Source organism: Bubalus bubalis, chromosome 21 (assembly GCF_019923935.1).
Source record: "Bubalus bubalis isolate 160015118507 breed Murrah chromosome 21, NDDB_SH_1, whole genome shotgun sequence".
In the NCBI taxonomy this organism is placed as follows: Eukaryota; Metazoa; Chordata; class Mammalia; order Artiodactyla; family Bovidae; genus Bubalus; species Bubalus bubalis.
The window spans coordinates 46,246,674-46,269,598 of NC_059177.1; the positions used below are offsets into that span (position 1 = coordinate 46,246,674).

General features: G+C 41.5%; 1 protein-coding gene across 3 annotated transcripts in view; it reads right to left on the minus strand.

Annotated features, from left to right (window-relative positions):
- Nucleotides 1-22,925, minus strand: part of CACNA2D3 (calcium voltage-gated channel auxiliary subunit alpha2delta 3) — a 909,107-nt gene that overhangs the window by 422,428 nt on the left and 463,754 nt on the right. For all 3 annotated transcript variants that reach the window (XM_025272778.3, XM_025272777.3, XM_044933476.2), the window contains exons 7-9: nt 21,017-21,077; nt 20,772-20,922; nt 6,444-6,518 (exon numbers count right to left, since the gene is read on the minus strand). In XM_025272778.3, coding sequence (XP_025128563.3) covers nt 6,444-6,518; nt 20,772-20,922; nt 21,017-21,077 — 287 coding nt within the window. The remainder of the gene's footprint in view (nt 1-6,443; nt 6,519-20,771; nt 20,923-21,016; nt 21,078-22,925) is intronic.

Below are 22,925 nucleotides of genomic sequence, written 5' to 3' on the forward strand. Positions count from 1 at the left end.
TTATCTTTTTTACCTGCCCATTTTTTCTTAATTTCTCATCTCTAATTCTCTTTTCTTACATTTTTCTGAGCTACTTTAAGAAAAATAACTAATTAGCATTTTGAGATATAAATATAAACCTTTTGATTTTCCTAAAAGAAGCAGCTCACTTTTGCAATACAAAATACAACATAACAATATTTGTGCAAGGCATATGTTAAGATTAGAATACCATCTTCTGAATTTCACCAAAGCATGAAAAATTTGACAGGTCAATATTCACATCCAGTTTCTTGCCCCCTGAAAATGCAATTTATTTATTTATTCACATCTGGTTTCTTGCCCCCTGAAAATGCAATTTATTTATTTATTAATTTTAATTACTTTTTAAGTATTCCTCATTTTATTGTTTTCACAATGGTTGCTCTAGGTACTATAATATAAAAATGCAATTTATCACATTTTATTGATATCGGCATTTACTACTTCCAGTGAAATGTAGAAATCTTATTTCTAATTAGGTTCCTTTACCTTCCACACTTGCAAAATTAACTGTCTTAAGAATTTCCTCAACCAAAAAAAAAAAAAAAAAAAAAAAAAGAATTTCCTCAACAGATTTTGGGTACCACATCAGATGAAGCTATAATTCTTGTTTCAACTATCAAATATGATTTGAGAATCTTGGAAGGTGTGGAGAAAGGGAACCCTCTCACACTGTTTGTGGGAATGTAAACTGGAACAGCCACTATAAATAACAATATGGAGGTTTCTCAAAAACTAAAAACTGAGTTGCCATACGATCCAGCAATCCTACCCCTGGACATATACCCAGATAAAAGTATAATTTGAAAAGATACATGCACCCTTTGTTCGTAGCAAGACTGCTTACAATAGCCAAGACAGGGAAACAACCTAAATGTCCATTGACAGATGAATGGATGAAGAAGATGTGATACACTCACACAAAACTGTTATTCGCCATTAAAAATAATGAAATAATGGCATTTACAGCAACATGGGTGGACCTAGAGATTATCATACTAAGCAAAGTAAGTCAGAAAGAGAAAGACAAGGGACTTTCCTGATGGTCCAGTGGTTAAGAATCTGCCTGCTGAGGCAGGGGACATAGGTTTTGATCCCTGGTCCAGGAAGATCTCACATGCCACAGGGCAACTACTGAGCCTGTGTGCCTAGAGCCTGTGCTCTGCAACAAGAGAACCCACCGCAATGAGAAGCTCACACACCACAACAAAGAGTAGCCCCCCTCACCACAACCAGAGAAAGCAACAAAGACCCAGGGCAGCCTAAATAAATAAATAAAATTTAAAAAAGAAAGACAAAGACAAATACCATGTGATATCATTTGTGAAATCTATAATACGATACAAATGAACTTATCTACAAAAGAAAAACAGGCTTACAGACTTAGAGAACAGATTTGTAGTTATCAAAGGAGAGGGGGATGGGAGAGGGAAGGATTGGGAGTGTGGGATTAGTAGATGCAAACTATTATATATAGGATGGATAAATAGCAAAGTCCTACTGTATAGCACAGGGAACTATAATTCAAAAATCCTGTGAGTAAACTATAGTGGAAAAGTTTTCATATATATATACACACACACACACACACACACACATATATATATGTATAACTAAGTCACTTTGCTGTACAGCAGAAATTAAAACTTTGTAAATCAACTGTTGTTATTGTTGTTTAGTTGCTAAGTCATATCTAACTCTTTTGTGACCCCACAGACTGTAGCCCACCTGAATCCTCTCTCCATGGGATTTCCCAGGCAAGAATACTGGCCATTTCCTTCAACAGGGGATCTTCCCAACTCCGGGATCCTGAACCCACATCTCCTGCTTGACAGGTGGATTCCTAACCACAGAGCCACCTGGGAACTTCAATAAAAACTTTTTTTAAATCTCCTGAGAATTAAGATACTATATTATACTTACTCCTATATTTAACCAATTCTTTCCTTTCTGAAGCTTCAAGCTTTTTTTCTGTTATTTCCTTTCTGCTTGGAGAAATTCTCTAATCTCTAATGGCAGGTTTGCTGGCAAGAAAATTCTCATAGTTTTCCTTCATCTGAACATGTCTTTATTCCTCCATTCATGAACAATTTTTTTCACTGAATATAGAATACTGGTGGACAGTGCACTTCTTTCAATATTTGAAAAATGCTATGGCAATTCCCTCCGGTCTCCATGATTTCATATGAAAAATCTGCTGTTATTCAAATTGTTATTTTACATAATATGTCCTTTCTCTCTGGCAGATTTCACTTTTTTTCCCTTATGTAGGATCCCTGGATGGGGAAGATCTTCTGGAGAAGGAAATGGTAATACACTTCAGTATTCTTGCCTCAAAAATTCCATGGACAGTGGAGCCTGGTGGGCTACAGTCCACGGGGTCACAAAGAGACACGACTGAGGTGACTTGAGAGAAAAACATCTATTTCTGCTTTATCGACTATGCCAAGGCCTTTGACTGTGTGGATCACAACAAACTGTGGCAAATGCTTCAAGACATGGGAATACAGACCACCCAACCTGCCTCCTGAGAAATCTGTATATAGGTCAAGAAGCAACAGTTAGAACTGGACATGGAACAACAGACTAGTTCCAAATAGGGAATGGAGCACATCAAGGCTGTATATTGTCACCCTGCTTATTTAACTTATATGCAGAGTACATTATGAGAAATGCTGGGCTGGATGAAGCACAAGCTGGAATCAAGATTGCCAGGAGAAATATCAATAATCTCAGAGATGTAGATGACACCACCCTTATGGCAGAAAGTGAAGAAGATTTAAACAGCCTCTTGATGAGAGTGAAAAAGGAGAGTAAAAAGTTGGCTTAAAGCTCAACATTCAGAAAACGAAGATCATGGCATCTGGTCCCATCACTTCATGGCAAATAGACAGGGAAACAGTAGAAACAGCAACAGACTTTATTTTCTTGGGCTCCAAAATCACTGCAGATGGTGACTGCAGCCATGAAATTAAAAGACACTTGCTCCTTGGATGAAAAGTTATGACCAACCTAGACAGCATATTAAAAAACAGAGACATTACTTTGCCAACAGAGTTCCATCTAGTCAAAGCTATGGTTTTTCCAGTAGTCATGTATGGATGTGAGAGTTGGACCATAAAGAAAGCTGAGCACTGAAGAATTGATGCTTTTCAACTGTGGTGTTGGAGAAGACTCTTGAGAGTCGCTTGGACTACAAGGAGATCCAACCAGTTCAACCTAAAGGAAATCAGTCCTGAATATTCATTGGAAGGACTGATTCTGAAGCTGAAGCTCCAATACTTTGGCCACCTGATGTGAAGAACTGGTATTGTAAGTAGGTAGCAGGCAAAATGGCAACAATTGAGGAAGTAGATCTATCTCCTTATTTTCTTCCAATACCTGTCTGTAAAATTTATACTGTTACATAATCATTTCCAAGTGTCATGAATCTCTTCAGGCTTGAAGAGCTATTTATCAAAATGTAAATAACTCTTGTGAAGGAATGGATCTTAACTATATGTTTGATATACTTTAATTAACAATTAATTAAATACATGGACATCAGTCTTGAATATTCATTGGAAGGACTGATGCTGAAGCTGAAACTCCAATACTTTGACCACCTGATGTGAAGAACTGACTCATTGGAAAAGACCCTGATGTTGGAAAAGATTGAAGGTGGGAGGAGAAGGAGACGACAGAGGATGAGATGGTTGGATGGCATCACCGATGCGATGGACATGAGTTTGAATAAGCCCCAGGAGTTGTTGATGGACAGGGAGGCCTGGTGTGCTGCAGTCCATGGGGTCGCAAAGAGTTGGACACGACTGAGCGACTGAACTGAACTGAACTGAGGTGACTTCACACACACACATACACACACATGATTATATTTAATTATACTGTCTTCCCATGCATTTACTTGGATTCATCCAATTTGTAATTTGCTCAGCCTCTTGAACATGCACTAATTTGGGGAAGTTTTCAGCCAATATATTTTTAAATATCTATCCAGTCTCACTCTCTCATCTCCTGAGATGTTTATGACATGAATGCTAGCCCAATGCTGTCTCATGCGTCCCTTAGACTCTTGTCATTTCATTCCAATCTATGTTCTCTCTGTTGCACAGGCTGGATAATTTCTATTGATCTATCTTGAAGTTTACTGATTCTATCTTCTGTCATCTCCAATTGAGCTGATCCAGTGAGCTTTTTATTTTGGTGACTGTATTTTTCAGTTCTATAATTTCCATTTGGCTCTTTTTTATAATTTATATTTCTTTGTTGAGACTTTATATTGTTTACATTTATTTCAAGAGAATTCCTAACTGCTTTTGAAACATTTCAATTTTTAAAGCATTATTTTTTAAATTTAAATTTCAACATCTGATTCTTATTAATACTGGCTTCTGTTTGTGTGATTTTTGTCAGTACCTGTTTTGGGCACAGGCAGGAAACTTCTGCAGTTCTCTATTTGGGGTACATGGGAATCAATAAGAAACCCAGGGAACTTGTCTTCATGTCTTTAAGACTGGGAGTTCACTTTTTTTCTGCCTTGCATGTCTTCCTATATTCATTGGTGGTGTTATTGCCACGGTTTTTCAGTTGCAAGGGGAGGGATCTAATTAAAATATGGCTACTCTGTACTGGCAGAATCAAAAGTCTGGGTTAATTTTAATAAAAACTACTTCAAATGTCAACATTCAAACGTTCAAAGGCAATTTTAAGTGAAGTTCTTTTCTCACATTCTCTAATAATTTTTTCATTCATAAGACTTCATATCTCCAAACATCACACTGCCTGTGTACATTTAGGAATCCACCTGAAGGAAGCATTTTAAGCATCTTTTCTATTTATTGTTGCAAGCACCATCACTGGACACCTTCTTAAGACTCTGGAAGATCTTCCAGTGCTACAAAATTGGTAAGCGGGTGAACTCTAGACCCAGGCAATGGCCAACAAAAGAGAAAGTCCCTAGAGAAATTTGGCTGTAAGTTTATTTTTTCCTGCTGCTGCTGCTGCTAAGTCGCTTCAGTCGTGTCCAACTCTGTGCAACCCCATAGATGGCAGCCCACCAGGCTCCCCCATCCCTGGGATTCTCCAGGCAAGAACACTGGAGTGGGTTGCCATTTCCTTCTCCAATGCATGAACGTGAAAAGTGAAAGTGAAGTCGCTCAGTCGTGTCCGGCTCTGAGCGACCCCATGGACTGCAGCCTACTAGGCTCCTCCATCCATGGGATTTTCCAGGCAAGAGTACTGGAGTGGGGTGCCATTGCCTTCTCCGTATTTTTTCCTACGTTACCCTAAAAAATAACCATAAACAAACAGTCCCTGGATACACTTGTTCTTTGAACTACAAGGTACTTCCTTCTCTTTCCTAAAAGCAAAGCTTATTATAGTGTGCTTCTCCCTCAGACTGAAGGTTGGATATTAACTCTGGTATACCTTCTCCTCTCACTCTGTGTTCCAGTTGTACTGAATTTCTCCCAATCCTCTAGGCTCACTCCCTCAGCGATGCCCACACTTCTACTCCCTGCATCTAGCATAGCACCAATGGCACTCCCTCCCCATCTGGGCCAGCGGTTCTTCCTAGCACATGCATAGAACGTCACAGAGTGCTACCTTGCCCACTGCCTAAGCCATACCTGCTCTCTAAGGGAGGAGCATTATTTTATTGTATCCACATAGCACGTACAACCAAATAAAGTGAGTAATGGCAGTGTTGAGTCCCAGGAGGTGTGATATTTTTGCAGCCACAGCTACACTTTTGACCTAAATTGTCAGCTGGCCCTGCGGAGGTCACGCGATGGCTGTGACGGTGGCACTGGCATATTTAAAGGGCAAAGGAAAACCGACTTTCATAGAAATGCATCTTGGAAATTCTCCAGGAATGCTCCAATCGTAAAGGAAACTTTTATTCAATTAACATACCTTTATTTTGTTTCCGACAATATATTTATGGAGCAGGCAATGCTCAGAGCATTAAGGATACAGTCAAGAGTAACGTAGTCCCTATCCTTGCAACACTTACCTTCTAATCCAGGAAGTTACCCCAATATTTCCCAACAGTTACTTAATCACTTTTACTAAGTGCAAGAAGAGATGTAGCAAGTGGGTTCAATTTTCATTGAAATCTCATCAACAGCTGTATGCTTTCAATGGTGTCAATATGGGTGAAAAGCACAACACAGGTTGTGCTTAGAGCAAAAGAAAGAGAAAATCAATGTGAATGCTTCATAACCAGTGAGCATAACTCAATATATTTCACTGCCATGATTTTACTTAGGTCTCTTCATAAGTGTTCTACACACTTGGGTTCCAAGGCCCTCAATGAAAGGGCAGTACATTTGATGAGTTTCTAAAATCTAGGACAGAATTATTGCAAGCGATCACTGTGAGGGAGTGGGTGTGCCAGGCACCTGCCCAGCAGTAGGCCTTACCTCTTTGTTTGTCCTATCAGCTTGCACCAATGTCCCATTCAGGCATGGTTCCACGTAGTGAAGCTCCTCATTATACTGCAAAGGGGAGAAACAGTCAAAAGTAAACAATTAAGCATATGAAGGGTACTCGATAATTTAAAGATAACACATACAAACAAAAAAGCAGCATGATCACAGGCTCAATTCGTTTCTGTAAGGTGACTTTATCAGTTGGTGGTCCTGTTTAAAAAATTGTGTTTAAGTACAAAGACAGACTTTATTCATTTCTTGTTTGAGTGGGGAACTTGTAGAGCACATGTTGGTAGATGACAGTGACCAGAGTGTACACAGGTAACTGATAATCCTTCAGGGGTGACTCCAAACACAGGGGTTCCTAGGGTATGGCTGATAGCACGTGGTCCAGCTGAGATCTAAATAGTGTTCAAGACTTGGGTGGATATGACTCTAGCTCCTGCCTTTGGTTTCATGGAGCCACGGAACCCATATGCAGGTCACGTATGAGTGATGACAGAAGGTTGGAAAGCAGAGATCTTGATGTTCCCCTATAGGAGGCTTTTTGGTATTAGTCAGAGCAGTATACACGTGTAGTGACACCACTGTCCACATAAACCAATGCCAGGAATCATTTTGATTCCAGAATACCCAGATAATAAAGCTTTGTTTTTGTCCAAAGCTCAAAACTTGGAAGAAAATATTTGAGTGTTCTTATTTTAATTTTTCTCATCAAGCATGGTACTCTGCACTGTAGCTAGACTGGAACATTTCAAAACACAAATCTAATCATACCCTCTCTTGTCAATGCAATTCAGAGCTCCCCTTTGCTCTGCAGAGGAACATTCCTAGGGCTTGGCAGGGCTCTGGACACTTGGCCCCATTAACCCTTCTGTCATCTTCACCCATTAGCCGCCCCCCCATAAACTCAGCACTGCTGTCCCTTCAGTCGTGTCCGACTCTGTGCGACCCCATAGACGGCAGCCCACCAGGCTCCCCCATCCCTGGGATTCTCCAGGCAAGAACACCGGAGTGGGTTGCCATTTCCTTCTCCAGTGTGTGAAAGTGAAGTTTCTCAGTCATGTCCGACTCTTAGTGACCCCACGGACTACAGCCCACCAGGCTCCTCTGTCCATGGGATTTTCCAGGCAAGAGTACTGGAGTGGGGTGCCATTGCCTTCGCCACATAAACTCAGCACTGGTGAGCCCTAATTCCCTTCCTGTCCTCTGAGATGACCCATCTTTACCTTCAGGCCTTCCACCACTGGGCCTCCTGCCTGAAGTTCTCCTTTGGCATCTCCCAAATGGTGCCTGTCTATTCATCCTCTGGGCCACCTCATTCTTACTTCCTCTGGGAAGTAACCTCTGTTGACTGATTTGGTCTAATGTGATGATATGTCCATTCCTAAAGCTTAATTTCTTTTATTTTTGAAGTATAATTATTCTTAGTCAATCACAGGTATTTGGTCCCCCTCTGTTGGATACAGAACTTCATAACATGTCTTGCAACTGGGAGTGGTCAAGTAATCCAATCCTAGCCAATAAAACACAAGAGGTAAGTTTTCTGGGCAGTTTCCATAAACTTTTTTTCCTTTCCACTAAAGGAAAACTCAGAATTCTATATCCATTGCCTTCTTTCCCTCTTGGGATGCTACTGTGGAGCTGCAGCAGCTATTTTGTAACCATGAGGTTCCAAAGTTGACAAGGTTAAAAATGGACAGCAAGCTCAAGAAAGACAGAGCAGGAAGACAGATCAAGTGTGGGTCCTTGTGACACTGTTGAACCACTGTACCAAACTGCAGTTGCTCTCCTTGAGGCCTCTCCATGAGATTATGAGATGTCTACATAATGAAGCAACTTTCATTCAGTTGTTCCGTAACTTACAGCCCAAAACTTTTCAACTATGTTTTCCAGGTAAAACTTTATATTTCCAGGGAAAACTTTTCTAGGTAAAATTTTATATTTTGCCTGAAACACATTCACATATTGATTCTTGAGTTCAGTTCAGTCACTTAGTCGTGTCCGACTCTTTGCGACCCCATGAATTGCAGCACGACAGGCCTCCCTGTCTATCACCAACTCCCGGAGTTCACTCAAACTCATGTGCATCGTGTCGGTGATGCCATCCAGCCATCTCATCCTCTGTCCTCCCCTTCTCCTCCTGCCCTCAATCCCTCCCATCATCAGAGTCTTTTCCAATGAGTCAACTCTATGCATGAGGTAGCCAAAGTGCTGGAGTTTCAGCTTTAGCATCATTCCTTCCAAAGAAATTCCAGGGCTGATCTTTAGAATGGACAGGTTGGATCTCCTTGAAGTCCAAGGGACTCTCAAGAGTCTTTTCCAACACCACAGTTCAAAAGCATCAATTCTTTAGCGCTCAGCCTTCTTCACAGTCCAGCTCTCACATCCATACATGACCACTGGAAAAACCATAGCCTTGACTAGACACACCTTTGTTGGCAAAGCAATGTCTCTGCTTTTGAATATGCTATCTAGGTTGGTCATAACTTTCCTTCCAAGGAGTAAGTGTCTTTTAATTTCATGGCTGCAGTCACCATCTGCAGTGATTTTGGAGCCCAGAAAAATAAAGTCTGACACTGTTTCTACTGTTTCCCCATCTATTTCCCATGAAGTGATGGGACCAGATGCCATGATCTTCATTTTCTGAATGTTGAGCTTTAAGCCAACTTTTCCCTCTCCTCTTTCACTTTCATCAAGAGGCTTTTGAGTTCCTCTTCACTTTCTGCCATAAGGGTGGTGTCATCTACATCTCTGAGGTTATTGATATTTCTCCCAGAAATCTTGATTCCAGCTTGTGCTTCTTCCAGTCCAGCGTTTTTCATGATGTACTCTGCATAGAAGTTAAATAAGCAGGGTGACAATATACAGCCTTGACGTACTCCTTTTCCTATTTGGAACCAGTCTGTTGTTCCATGTCCAGTTCTAACTGTTGCTTTCTGACCTGCATATAGGTTTCTCAAGAGGCAGGTCAGGTGGTCTGGTATTTCCATCTTTTGAAGAATTTTCCACAGTTTATTGTGATCCACATAGTCAAAGGATTTGGCATAGTCAGTAAAGCAGAAATAGATGTTTTTCTGGAATTCTCTTGCTTTTTTGATGATCCAGCAGATGTTGGCAATTTGATCTCTGGTTCCTCTGCCTTTTCTAAAACCAGCTTGAACATCTGGAAGTTCATGGTTCACATATTGCTCAAGCCTGAGCATTGGAGAATTTTGAGCATTACTTTACTAGCGTGTGAGATGAGGCATGAGTCAGAACTCTTGGGTCCAAGTCCTGACTTTGTCATACACTAACTGTGTGGCCTTGGGGAAGTCACTAAACATCTCCGATCCCAGATTCTTATGTATAAGGTGCTAATTCACCTTCTATTAACCCTCCACAGGCCCCTGTGAAGATCCAACAATGCAAAATACCTGAAATTGCTTCGGTATGTAAAGGCCTGAATATGTGGAGGGCTGCAGTGGGGGCTTACAAGTAAAGAAGACCAAGAAGTTCTTGCCCTCATCAAGGAGGAACATGTGCAGTAATCAAAACCATGCTCACTGTCACTGTACAAGTCGCGGCCACAATGGAGGAATCTGCTCTTCTGAACCCCTGCCAGCTTGTTAGTGGCATCATCCAAGCTTGCAGTTAACTAATTTCCCTTGACTGCATCAGGACAAAACTATGCTGAGCAATCTGGACTGTATCACCAAAGGGAGCTGGGCTCAGCTGTCCATGTGAAGGGACAGCACACAGCAGGCGGCTGTGCCAAAGAGGCCCATGGGCTGTGCATGATCATCATGCTACCCAGCACTCCTCCAGAGGGGGACACCAAGAGCACCCTGCGTGCAGAGCTGCTCCCAGGCTCCCAGCAGCTCTCCATTTGGAAAACTTTCCATTTCTACATTTTAATGGATGTCCCCTATATTTCTACTTTGTGAAACAGTGATGTGAGATGGCCGAGTCAATTTACGATAAAGATCTGGTCACCTCCACTCCTAAGATACAACGGCTTCCTTCAGTTCTCCATCATCTCTGCTTAAACAATTAGATATCAATGATCTTATAGAAAAGGATGCAATGCACCTGATCACTGCCTGCATGCATACTAAGTGGTTTCGTTTGTGCCTGACTCTATGTGACCCCATGGACTATAGCCCTCCAGGCTCCTCTGCTCATGGGATTTTCCAGGTAAGAATACTGGAGTGGGTTGCTAATACCCTCCTCCAGAGGATCTTCCCAACCCAGAGATTGAACCTGCGTTTTCTGCGACTCCTGAATTGCAGGAAGATCCTTTACCACTGAGCCACTGAATAAGCCCACATAATCATTAGCCAGATGCAATAATGTTCAGCCATTTGCTCTGGCTCCCTCCCATGACTAGGAGTGAACTCTAGGGAGGCACTCAACCACCTCCCTTTCTCCTCAAACTTTTTAGTCTTTCCTCCAAGTTTCTGGAAAATGGAAGGAGTCTCTTAGCAGGATAGGAGAGAGCCAAGGCAGCCCAGAGATGGTCCAGCCAGCCCACTAATCACATGGTGAGAAGATGGACAAAGAACGTTCACTCTTTAAAGAGCTTAGAATCTGCCACACAGATGCAAGATATCAGTTGCTGTCAGTTTCCTTCTTCCTTTTGCCTGCCGGGTTGGCTCTTCTCTGATTGACACAAGGGTAGAGTGTAGAGCTAAAGCAACTGGAGCAAACAGGGTGGGTTCAAATCCAGGCTCAGACACACACTAGCTAGGTGATCTTCACTAAAGCATCTCTGCTCTTTTAGAGTCAGTGTTCATATTAGGGGAATGGGGATTGTTACCAACATCTCTCATGAACTTACCGTGAGGATGAAATGAGATGGTTCAGTGAAGAGTCAACACAGAACCCTCATGGAAGAAAGAGAAAGAAAGTGTGTGGGTGCATGAGACGAATAAAGAAAGAAAATATATATGTGACTGTGCTGTGTGCTTCATAGAAGACTGACAGATAGACTACATAGGAGGTGGTAAGTAGGAAAGAGGTGGAGCAATGACCATGACCTACTCTTGGAAACAGGGCTCACATGCCCCTGCCCTCCCCAGAGAGCACAGACACCGTATTTGGTGGAAAGAAGTACTGCTCCACACGCACAGGTGACTCGAAACACTTGAGACAGAATCCACCACATTGTGCAGCTGCACGCTGCCCCACTCCTTGCCAAACTCTGAACCCTCCCAGTAACCTGGGTCTTTGGCAGACAGGGAGCCAAGACAGTGCTGGTGGCCTTCTGCCAAATCCCCTCGTAGGAAGGTATCTGCCATGAAATCCTTCGTTCGTTTCCCTCCTGAATATTAACTAAGCATTTGCCATGTGTCACAGATATCAAACACTGGCTAAATTTGCCCGTGATCATCACTGTGGGGTAATCATGGAAACACTTCGTCTTACTTTTATTAGTAAAAGAACATGCTCAATAATATATACTTTTCCTTTTCACCATAAAAGGTACTTATCTGTGACGTCATAACTAAGTAAGTGTTAGTTGCTCAGTCGTGTCCGACTCTTTGCGACCCCATGGACCTGTCAGGCTTCTTTGTCCATGGGATTCTCCAGGCAAGAATACTGGAATGGGTTGCCATTCCCTTACCCAGGGGATCTTCCTGACCCAGGAATAGAACCCAGATCTCCTGCACCACAGGCAGATTCTTTACCATCTGAGCTACGAGGCAAGTGCCCATGGTCCACCCAAAAAAAAAGGCGGGGGGCAGGGACGGTTGCTCAAAAGAAAATTATTCTTCATATGTCAGGCTACAACCCACTAGTCTCTCTTCAGGCCAACCACCAAACTCTATACTCTGGCAGCAAGGGATACATCACTATCTGCCTTTTCTTTCCTTTTTACCAATCTCTGGAAGTACTCCCAAATCTCTCATTTTAAGGACACAGCAAAATCCTCAATGGGAATTTTAATGATGATGTAAAAGTGGAAAGCCAAGTTTCATTCAATGAATGGCCAGAACTCTGGAGAGAAGAATCTAAAAACAAAGAATAAATGGGTTGGGTTCACCAGCTAAGATTCATGGAAGCTTTAGCATTGGTGCAGAATCGTGTCACATGCTGGCTTGTGTAAATTTCAGCCCAGAGACTGGAAAGCAAAGGGCAGGTTACTGTGGGCTCTGCATGATACCGGGGATTCAAAATCCTGCTTAACATTGGAAGCTGGAGATGATCAGTGAAAGCAATGCATCTCTCAGGCCTAACAGAACAAGATGATCAGCTGCCTATTAAAGAGACTGAGGAAAGGCCTCATGAAGAAAGGAGAGACTTTAGGGAACATGTGGACACAACACCCTGCAGCTCAGACTTCTTCCCTCTCTTCAGCAGATGTACTAGTTCCTTTACCTGGCTGAACACACAGATTGATCTGGACCAACCCTCTCAACCCAGTACCATTCTTTTCCACATCACCCCCACTCACCCGTTCTCTCTGCTTCCCACATTCACCCCCAGTCCACTACATCCAGTCACTGAACTCCTTGCAGTCAAGCCAGCCAGGTCTATACTTCCTGGGGGTGGGAGAGGATTTATTACAATTTCAAAACAGCACTTTCCTCCTCAATTGTTTGCTATTTTTCCTGCCCTACGTCACTGCATACTCCTGGTTAATGCCCATCTGTCTTTACGTGTTCACTTCATCATCGCTTATTCCAAGAAGCCACCACTGAGTCCTAGCTGGCTGCATGGCCCAGCTCTGTGCGCTCTCAGCCTCCACACTATCCTGCCCTTCTCTGAGACTGCTCTGTCTACACTCGACTGCGAGCACCTTCTTTCTTCCTGGTTGCGTCCATAGCCAACACATACAAACCCCAAATCTTTAAAGCTCATGTGGGAAGAAAACCTGTCTTCCTTACCTACCAAAGCAGTCCCAGTACTTAACTCATAGCACTCAATAGCATTTGCTGAATAAATAAATAACCAGAACAAAGAAATGAAAGGCAAAATTAAAGATTCCTGATGGAAAAGATTAGAGACAAAGCCTAAAGAAGAAAAAAAGTTGACACAAAGACAAAAAAAATAAATAAAATAATATGATGAGAATCTCTAGCCTCTTCAAAAAACACATGATAAAATGCAAAGGAAGTAAAGCGGTACATTTTAGAGAATCCTAAGTGGCACAAAACAAAAACCAAAAAAGCATAGAGTTAAAATACTGGTATGATTATACAATGCAAGAAAGTGATGCAGAACTGCTGGAACTCTATTAAATACTTTATGGCTTTATTGATGCACTTTTGATTAAATAACCTTTAGAATGAAAATGTGTAGAGATTATGTAATAAAGCAGATGAACCCACAATATTTTCACCAACACAAGGCATCCCAGGGATCTTTTGCATTACAAAAGCTTCTTGTGTAATTTGAAACACAACTGGACATAATTAGCAATACAGAACAAATGAGCACCGAAAGAAAATACCATCCTTATACTTTTAATACGGAATCGATTACTTTAAAAAGCAAATCCACAGCAGGCAAAGCACTGGAGAAACAGCTCTGAAGAAAATCTGCAAATTAAAACCAGGGCACCAGAAAGTTCTGAGTTGAACTAACAAATGACGCTCTTCCCTATTCAACTCTGCACAAACACAGCCTACAGGAGGCATTTAAATTGATTTAACAATATCAGCCCAGTTAATACTGTGTTCATTTAATGTATGGCTTAGGCTTCTGTAAAATCATTTTTCAAATTTCAGCATGGAACAGAATTAGCACTCTTATTTTTATGATAATATTGTTAATTTAATGCATGGCTTGGAGTTAGACTTCAAAGTGAATCAGAAAAATATGGCTTTTCTCTTGTCAGAAACATCTCTCTTCATGCATCAGTGGTTTGACCTTAAATTTTAACTTCAACTGCACAAAATCACTCTCATATTTCAACAATTTTTTCATAATTTAATCATTTAGTTCATTGATCTTACATTTTGCAATATCCTGCTCAGGAAAACTAAAACAAGTTTTAGCATTATCTTTTCATTTTTATTCTCTGGAAAGATCTGGAAAGAAATTTTCAGTATAACATATAAGATGCACTTAGCAATGAAGGTAATATAAACATGCAAATATGTAAAATGGATGGAATGGGCAAGGAAAATCTTTTCCACTATTTAAATTCCCTTCCTTCTTTCCCCATTATGGCACTGAAAATCAAATGGCAAGGATGAATTAGAATTGTACAACCAAAATGCCTACAAAGTACAAAAGCTTCCAACATTATTAAGATTGTATTTTTTACTTTCTCCCCAGAGGTTAGTGCCACTGTACAGGAGACAGGGATCAAGACCATCCCTAAGGAAAAGAAATGCAAAAAGGCAAAACGGCTGTCTGAGGAGGCCTTACAAATAGCTATAAATAGAAGAGAAGTGAAAAGCAAAGGAGAAAGCAAAGATATACCCATTTGAATGCAGGGTTCCAAAGAACACCAAGGAAAGCCTTCCTCAGTGATCAATGCAAAGAAATAGAGGAAAACAGTAGAATGGGAAAGACTAGAGATCTCTTCAAGAAAATTAGAGACACCAAGGCAACATTTCATGCAAAGATGGGCTTGACAAAGGACAGAAATGGTATGGACCTAACAGAAGCAGAAGATATTAAGAAGAGGTGGCAAGAATACACAGAAGAACTATACAAAATAGATCTTCATGACCCAGATGATCACGATGGTGTGATCACCAACCTAGAGCCAGACATCCTGGAATGTGAAGTCAAGTGGGCCTTAGAAAGCATCACTATGAACAAAGCTAGTGGAGGTGATGGAATTCCAGTGGAGCTATTTCAAATCCTAAAAGATGATGCTGTGAAAGTGTTGCCCTCAATATGCCAGCAAATTTGGAAAACTCGGCCGTGGCCACAGGACTGGAAAAGGTCAGTTTTCATTCCAATCCCAAAGAAAGGCAATGCCAAAGAATGCTCAAACTACTGCACAATTGCCCTCATCTCACATGCTAGTAAAGTAATGCTCAAAATTCTCCAAGCCAGGCTTCAACAGTATGTGAACTGTGAACTTCCAGATGTTCAAGCTGGATTTAGAAAAGGAAGAGGAACCAGAGATCAAATTGCCAACATCCGCTGGATCCTTGCAAAAGCAAGAGAGTTCCAGAAAAATATCTTCTACTGCTTTATTGACTATGCCAAAGCCTTTGACTGTGTGGATCACAACAAACTGTGGAAAATACTGAAAGAGATGGGAATAGCAGACCACCTGACCTGCCTCTTGAGAAATCTGTATGCAGGTCAGGAAGCAACAGTTGGAACTGGACATGGAATAACAGACTAGTTCCAAATAGGGAAAAGAGCACATCAAGGCTGTATATTGTCACCCTGCTTATTTAACTTCTATGCAGAGTACATCATGAGAAACGCTGGGCTGGAAGAAGCACAAGCTGGAATCAAGATTTCTGGGAGAAATATCAATAACCTCAGATATGCGGATGACACCACCCTTATGGCAGAAAGTGAAGAGGAACTAAAAAGCCACTTGATGAATTGAAAGAGGAGAGTGAAAAAGTTGGCTTAAAGCTCAACATTCAGAAAACGAAGATCATGGCATCTGGTCCCATCACTTCAGGGCAAATAGACGGGGAAATAGTGGAAACAGTGACAGACTTTATCTTCTTGGGCTCCAAAATCACTGCAGATGGTGACTGTAGCCATGAAATTAAAAGACACTTGCTCCATGGATGAAAAGTGATGACCAACCTAGACAGCATATTAAAAAACAGAGACATTACTTTGCCAACAAAGGTCTGTCTAGTCAAGGCTATGGTTTTTCCAATAGTCATGTATGGATGTGAAAGATGGACTGTAAAGAAAGCTGAGCACCAAAGAACTGATGCTTTTGAACTGTGGTGTTGGAGAAGACTCTTGAGAGTCCCTTGGACTGCAAGGAGATCCAACAAGTTCATCCTAAAGGAGATCAGTCCTGGGTGTTCATTGGAAGGACTGATGTTGAAGCTGAAACTTCAATACTTTGGCCACTTGATGCAAAGAGCTGACTTACTGGAAAAGACCCTGATGTTGGGAAAGATTGAGGGCAGGAGGAGAAGGGGAGGACAGAGGATGAGATGGCTGGATGGCATCACCAACTCAATGAACATGAGTTTGAGTAAACTCCGGAAGTTGGCGATGGACAGGGAGGCCTGGTGTGCTGCAGTCCATGGGGTCGCAAAGAGTCGGACACGACTGATCAACTGAACTGAACTGAACTGAAAACACTGAAATGTCTTCTCAAACACCTACCCAGCAAGCAAGAGAAAACTGACAGTGTAATTAAGGGTGAAATGATAATGTCCCCTCCCGTAAATGGAATCCAGTCAACAAGAACAATGCACGCAAACAGATTTGCAGAGCATCCTGGTGGATTTTCAAATATTACAGCCCCCTATACTCATAAGAGCCTGCAATGCATCTTCCTCTAGACAGCCAAAGACCACTTTAGACAGACAAAGGAAAAACATACAACATATTCCTAGAGCAATTCTGCCACTGTAAAAATTGGAAAAGGAGATAGAGGAATAAACCACCACACAATTTGTCAAGGTAAAACTGGTGAAACACATTTAGGGTTGGAAGAGGTGATTTAAGGACATGCAAATGAAGACTTGCCAATTACAAATCTAGTGATTAGGACCCTCAAAATACTGTTGTTATGGACTGAATGTTTGTGTCCTCCACTTAATTCATATGTTGAAGCCCTTAATCCACAGTGTGATGGTATTTGAAGATGGGACTGGTGGGAGATATTATTATGGCCATATATAATATATAATTACAGTTAGATGAGGTCAGGAAGGTAGGACTCTTGTGATGGTACTGTGCCCTGATAAGAGGAGACATGAGAGAGCTTGCCCTCTTTCTCTTTCTGCATAAGCATAGGGAGAAAAGGCCATAATGTGCAGACCAGAAAGTGGCTATGTGCAAGCAAGGAAGAGAATTTTCATCAGAAACTAAGTCCTGCCAGACCTTGATTTTAAACTTTCCAGCCTCTATAACTAGGAGAAAATAAATTAATGTTGTTTAAGCCACTCAATATTTGGTATTTAGTTATGTCAGATGGAGCTGACAATACAGTTTCTAAGTATGTAAATATTATACCCTACTTAGTGGATATTCTGATAATTCCTAATTCTGTGCAGACTCTCCTTCAGTGTAGCAATTTAACTTACAGAGTTTATTCAACAGACGCATACCCAGTCTTACAAAATATATGCACGAGTCCATGGATTGTAGCACTCTTATGTAGAAAAGAGATTAGTAACTGTATAGTGTCCAACAAAGGGGGACTGGTTAAAAAATTAAGGCAAACTATAGAGGATGGGACTCTCTGTTCTGCAGATACATTTGATACAATATGAGTATAGAAGCAAGTTGCTGAATATTCTGTAAAAAAGGATTCGATTTTTGTGGGGGAAATATGTGTTCATATAGATAGAAAAATTTGAAAGAATATGTGCCAAAGGAAAGGGAATGAGAACATTACAGAGTTGTTTAAAATTTTTATATATGTTGCCTACATTAAAAGCAATCAGTATGTTAAGAGTTACTACTAATTAGTGGTTCTTTTTATGACCTCAGGCTTTTAAAATAAATTTGAACATATTTGATCCATCCCCTTATCAATTAAGGGAGCAGAGTTCATGATTTTACTATAGAGTCTTCAAATAAAAAAGGTCAGAGAATCCTTACAGATGTCAAAATAATTATGTAAATAGTCTTGAAGCTGATCATTTATGTTGAAAACTAATAAACAGATGTAGAGTGAGGGTTAATGGGCCCTCTAATGGGTTTCTTTATATAAGCGACCAATTTGGGGTAAAAAAAATTAATTTTTTTCCTTAACTGTTCTATAATAACTGGCATGTCTACTTTTAACTATCTTAATCATCCTCTCTTCATTATTGAGCTGACACTGTTTGTATATCTTAATGAACTTACAGAGATTATTTCAATCGATTGGTTTTGTTAACAGAACAATAAATCCTGACTGATAAAGGATTCACAATGTAATTAGTTAGCTCTTCTTATTATGCAAATTTCTGATACTTCTGTAATGAGTAATTAAAGATTAATAAGAAAGATATTCTCAAATTAGCTGCTTCTTATCTGTAAATGCTTCAGGATGTGTGAGGATCAGGCCACGTTTGCATATTCACAATGAGACTGGTAACCAAAGTAACTTTTCTTGATTTGGAACCCCAACTGCTGCTGCTAAGTCACTTCAGTCGTGTCCGACTCTGTGTGACCCCATAGACGTCAACCCACCAGGCTCTCCTGCCCCTGGGATTCTCCAGGCAAGAACACTGGAGTGGGTTGCCATTTCCTTCTCCAATGCATGAAAGTGAAAAAGTGAAAGTGAAGTTGCTCAGTCGTGTCTGACTCTTAGCAACCCCATGGACTGCAGCCCACCAGGCTCCTCCATCCATGGGATTTTCCAGGCAAGAGTACTGGAGTGGAGTGCCATTGCCTTCTCCGTGAAACCCCAAAGTTCCATCTAAAAAATCTTCAAAGAGCTATGCCTGAGGCCATACAGTTTCACAGTAAGATGGCTGAGTGGTTCAACAACACTGGCTTCATTTCTGCTCAGGAAAGAGGATGTGGGGAACCTGGACAGTTTTTGAGTCCTCACTGTGTCATTTCCCGGTACCTCTGTCTCCATGTCAAGCAATACAGAACTGGGGTGAAGATCCGATAACATCATCTACATGGGGACACTTAGCAGTGGTACTCCATGGAAAGAAAATGCTGATATAACTCATTCAACAGGATTTAAACTACTATTTGCCAGGCACTGTCCTAGGCACTAGGGACAGTTCAATGAATAAATGAGACTAACCTCTGGTCGCATGGAATTTATTATTCTCTTTCTTTTCCTTTTGCTTTTCAGGGTTTTTTAAAAGCGGAAGCTATTAAATCATGGTGCCCTGTTGTTGTGCCTTTCTACTCCAAGCCTCATCAGAAGCAGGCAGGACACTAATCAGGCAATCCCTTCTGCAAGCCCAGAGTCACTTCAACACCTGTGCCCTCTGGCCAGCAAATAAAAGTGGATGTCATGCCCATGCAGAAGACTGCCCAGAAACAGGGTTCCATGATGACACACTCTGCTCAGGGGCCCAGAGAAGCCACACAGACACAGCAATAGTACTCTTGGGAGTGTGCCCTCGCCGCTCACTCTTCAAATAGCAGCCCTTCTTTAGTACCCTACCACTGGCTTCCTGCACCAGTTCAGGTTATGTTGGCAGGGACCCTGTGGACAATGAGACTGCACCTGCCACAGCTACAGGCTGAGGTGCAGACTCACGAGGTTCATCCCAAGACATGCCATTGTGTGTGGCAAAATTAGGATTCAAAACTAAGTCCCAACTCTAAAGCCAAGCTCTGTCCCCCTCACCACACTGCCTCCACTGCCTGCTGCATCCACTCCGTGTCCCAGAGAGTTGATTCAGCAAAGCACAGGTAACCACCACACAGGAGCTCCTAGCTAAGTATTCAAGTAAAAGAATCAGGCTCATGTGGCTATCATCTTTGGAAAAGAGTTGGAGGGAAATAAGGGGTGTATTTATACAACCCTTAAAAAGACTCATACCAGAGAATTGAGAAGAGGAAAAAGAACTGGAGATGGACTCCTGAATCAGTGCTCCTGCCCAGCCAGCATGTTCTTAACTGGGCTTGCTTCCCAGATCTCTCACTTTTCAGCTCTGTGACCTCCACCAAGATACAGACACACTCTCAATCCCTGCAATTTCACCTGAGAAAATGTCAAAACCACCCCCTACTCCTAGAGCCCCTGTGAGGAATGAGGATAATGCAAATATGAAACGTAAGCAAATGGCACACAGTAGGCGCTTAATAAGTACCGTTTTTGTTTCTGAAGCTAGGATGGAGTGCTCTCTGAGCCTTACCCAGCTCTCTACGTTTTCAATATCTTGTCATCACGATTGCGATCACTGTCATCACACAAACCTAGCCTAAAGTTAATTTCCACATAAGAAAATCCAGTAGTTTAAAGAAAATCTCACGAAGTCTAATTCCCCAAGGTTCTAAAAGGTTTGGTTCCCAAATCCGGTGCTGCTCTTCCAGAGGACAAAGCCTGAGTGCCAGGTGAGAAAAAATGTGCCCAGCTGCTTTCCCAGACCCCGAAACCCCTCCAATACCCTGATTCAGTGAACTCACATGGGACTATCGGGCCCTCGTCCTAGGGCATCTAATGTTGTGTATACAAAAGCAATGAGAATGTTAACTGCTTGCTGCTAAAAGATGAAGTGAACTTAAAGTGCAAAGAAAGCACAAAACAGCTGCACTCACAGCAATTATGTTGAAGAAGTCGTCATCCCCCAGCGTATCCAAAATAGACGAGACTGTTTGCTTTGCGATCGTCATACGGAGCCCTTTCATGCTGCCACTGACATCCACTAAAATGACCACGTCTTTTGGAGAAGTCGCTGCCTGGATGTACCTATGTCCGAGGAAAATTAAGCAAAGATGAATTCTGAATCTCTCTGCAAATTTTCTCTTTTAAAAAATAACTAAGAGGTTTGACCATTTCCTACCACTTTCGGTTCCTGCAGTCAAAGGCAATGACTCCATTCTCATCTGGTTCCCATTTAATCCCTAGAAGAAAAATGGAGTTATGAGAAACCCAGAAACTTTAAATATTTATTCATAGCATTTCAAGGCTGTTCTGCTCTGCTGATTGAATGAACAGGGTGAAAAATCACATGCAAAGACCAACCCTGGGGCTCATCACATGCTCCATCACCAACTCTGGGAAGGTGCTTTAGGGTTGGAACACCATAGCAAACACGGCCTCAGCCCAACTGCTCCAGGATCTGCTAGAGAGTGGTGACATCTTTAGTAACCCGCTGTCCATCAAGAAAGGACATGACTGCAGCTCCTTCCTAAGGCTAGCTAAAGTTTGCCAAGGCCACATCTCACTGTCCTACAAGTTGCTGGACCTGGCTGCATCATTTGTAGATCTCTGGGCAGAGTCATGCCCTGTTCCTGGACCCAGACAGGTAACGCCTAGAGCATGGTGGGGGCGGAGGCATTAGAAAGTACTCAGTATGTTTCTATCTCAGACTATACACAGTCTGTTCTCTTGTCAGCCCTGTTTTGGCTTGGCTTTATACATTGAAATGAAATAAAATGGCCCTAATTATGCTGCATAATAGAAGTTGAATTTCAGTCTTTGAAGCCTGGAGGGTTTTCCCCTTACATAAAATGGAATCCAACATCCTTAGCCTTGTGGCTTGCAGACTGGTCGGGATACATCCAAACTTCACATTCTCTATTTAAAACTTAGTTTTTAAGAATAAAATTTCATTTAAAAAGAAAAGTGTTTGCTGCCTAAAAGTAAGACAGAAAATCCTTGTTTTCAACCATGAGTGTTACTCAGGGATGGAGGATTTTGCAGTTAAGAAAATAAACACATAAAATTTGTTTTCACAGGAGAAAGGCCTGAGACTGTAGTATTGAGATTCTCCTTTCCAATTAATAAGTGCCAGTTCTCTGGACTACATTGGGCTGATAATAGGTATGTGCTTAAGATAACACTGCTAAATCATTTCAGAAATAACTATGAGATAGAAGTTTGTAAACTGAAGAGTCATTTTGTTCTATTCTCCTTGTATCTACATCTCCCTCCCACAAATGGACCTAATTTAAAGATTCTCTGTAACAAATCAGAAAATAGAAGTAAGAGAAGCCACTGCCAAAGGAAGGTTATTAGGTAATGAAGATAAAATAAAAGTGACATGATATTGTACACTAAAGGAGAAGAATATAGTTTATTTTAAAAACATCTGACACACTGCATTTGTATAAAGCCAAGTATAGCTAGGTTGACAGTCTTGACACATAAAATGAAATTATATCCATAGTGAGGCTAAGTATTACTCCAATGTATAACTCCACCAAGAACTGGCTTGAGTCCAAATAAAAAGAATAATTTTTAATGTGCTGACCCATAGTAGACATTCAGTGGACATTCCTTGACTTGAACTGTGGCCAGTGTTCTGAGGCCATAACCCTACCTGGTCATCCTCCACCTCACCCTCCTCTGCCACCCTTCCTTCATCACAGCCTCATCACTATGTGCTCCGCTGGAGAAGAAACAGGCAATTCTGTTTTACTGTCCCAGCATTCAGGCCAGGGCCTAGGGGAAAGTAATTAGTGATACTCTATATTCTCCTTTTGGATTGAGATCCTGTCCCAGAAAATGGGCTTGTAACTCCACACAGGCAATGCTGAAATTGGTGCTTTTCAAAAAGGCTCTAGGGAAGAATCTTTTCTTGCCTCTTCTTAGCTTCTGGCAGATCCCAGTAACACTTGGTGTTCTCTGACTTGTAGCTGCATAATTCCAATTTCTTCTTCTGTCTTCACATGGCTGTCTTCTCTCTGTGTCTGTATGCCCTCCTCTCTCATAGGGACACTTGCCACATGGGATTTAATGCTTATCCA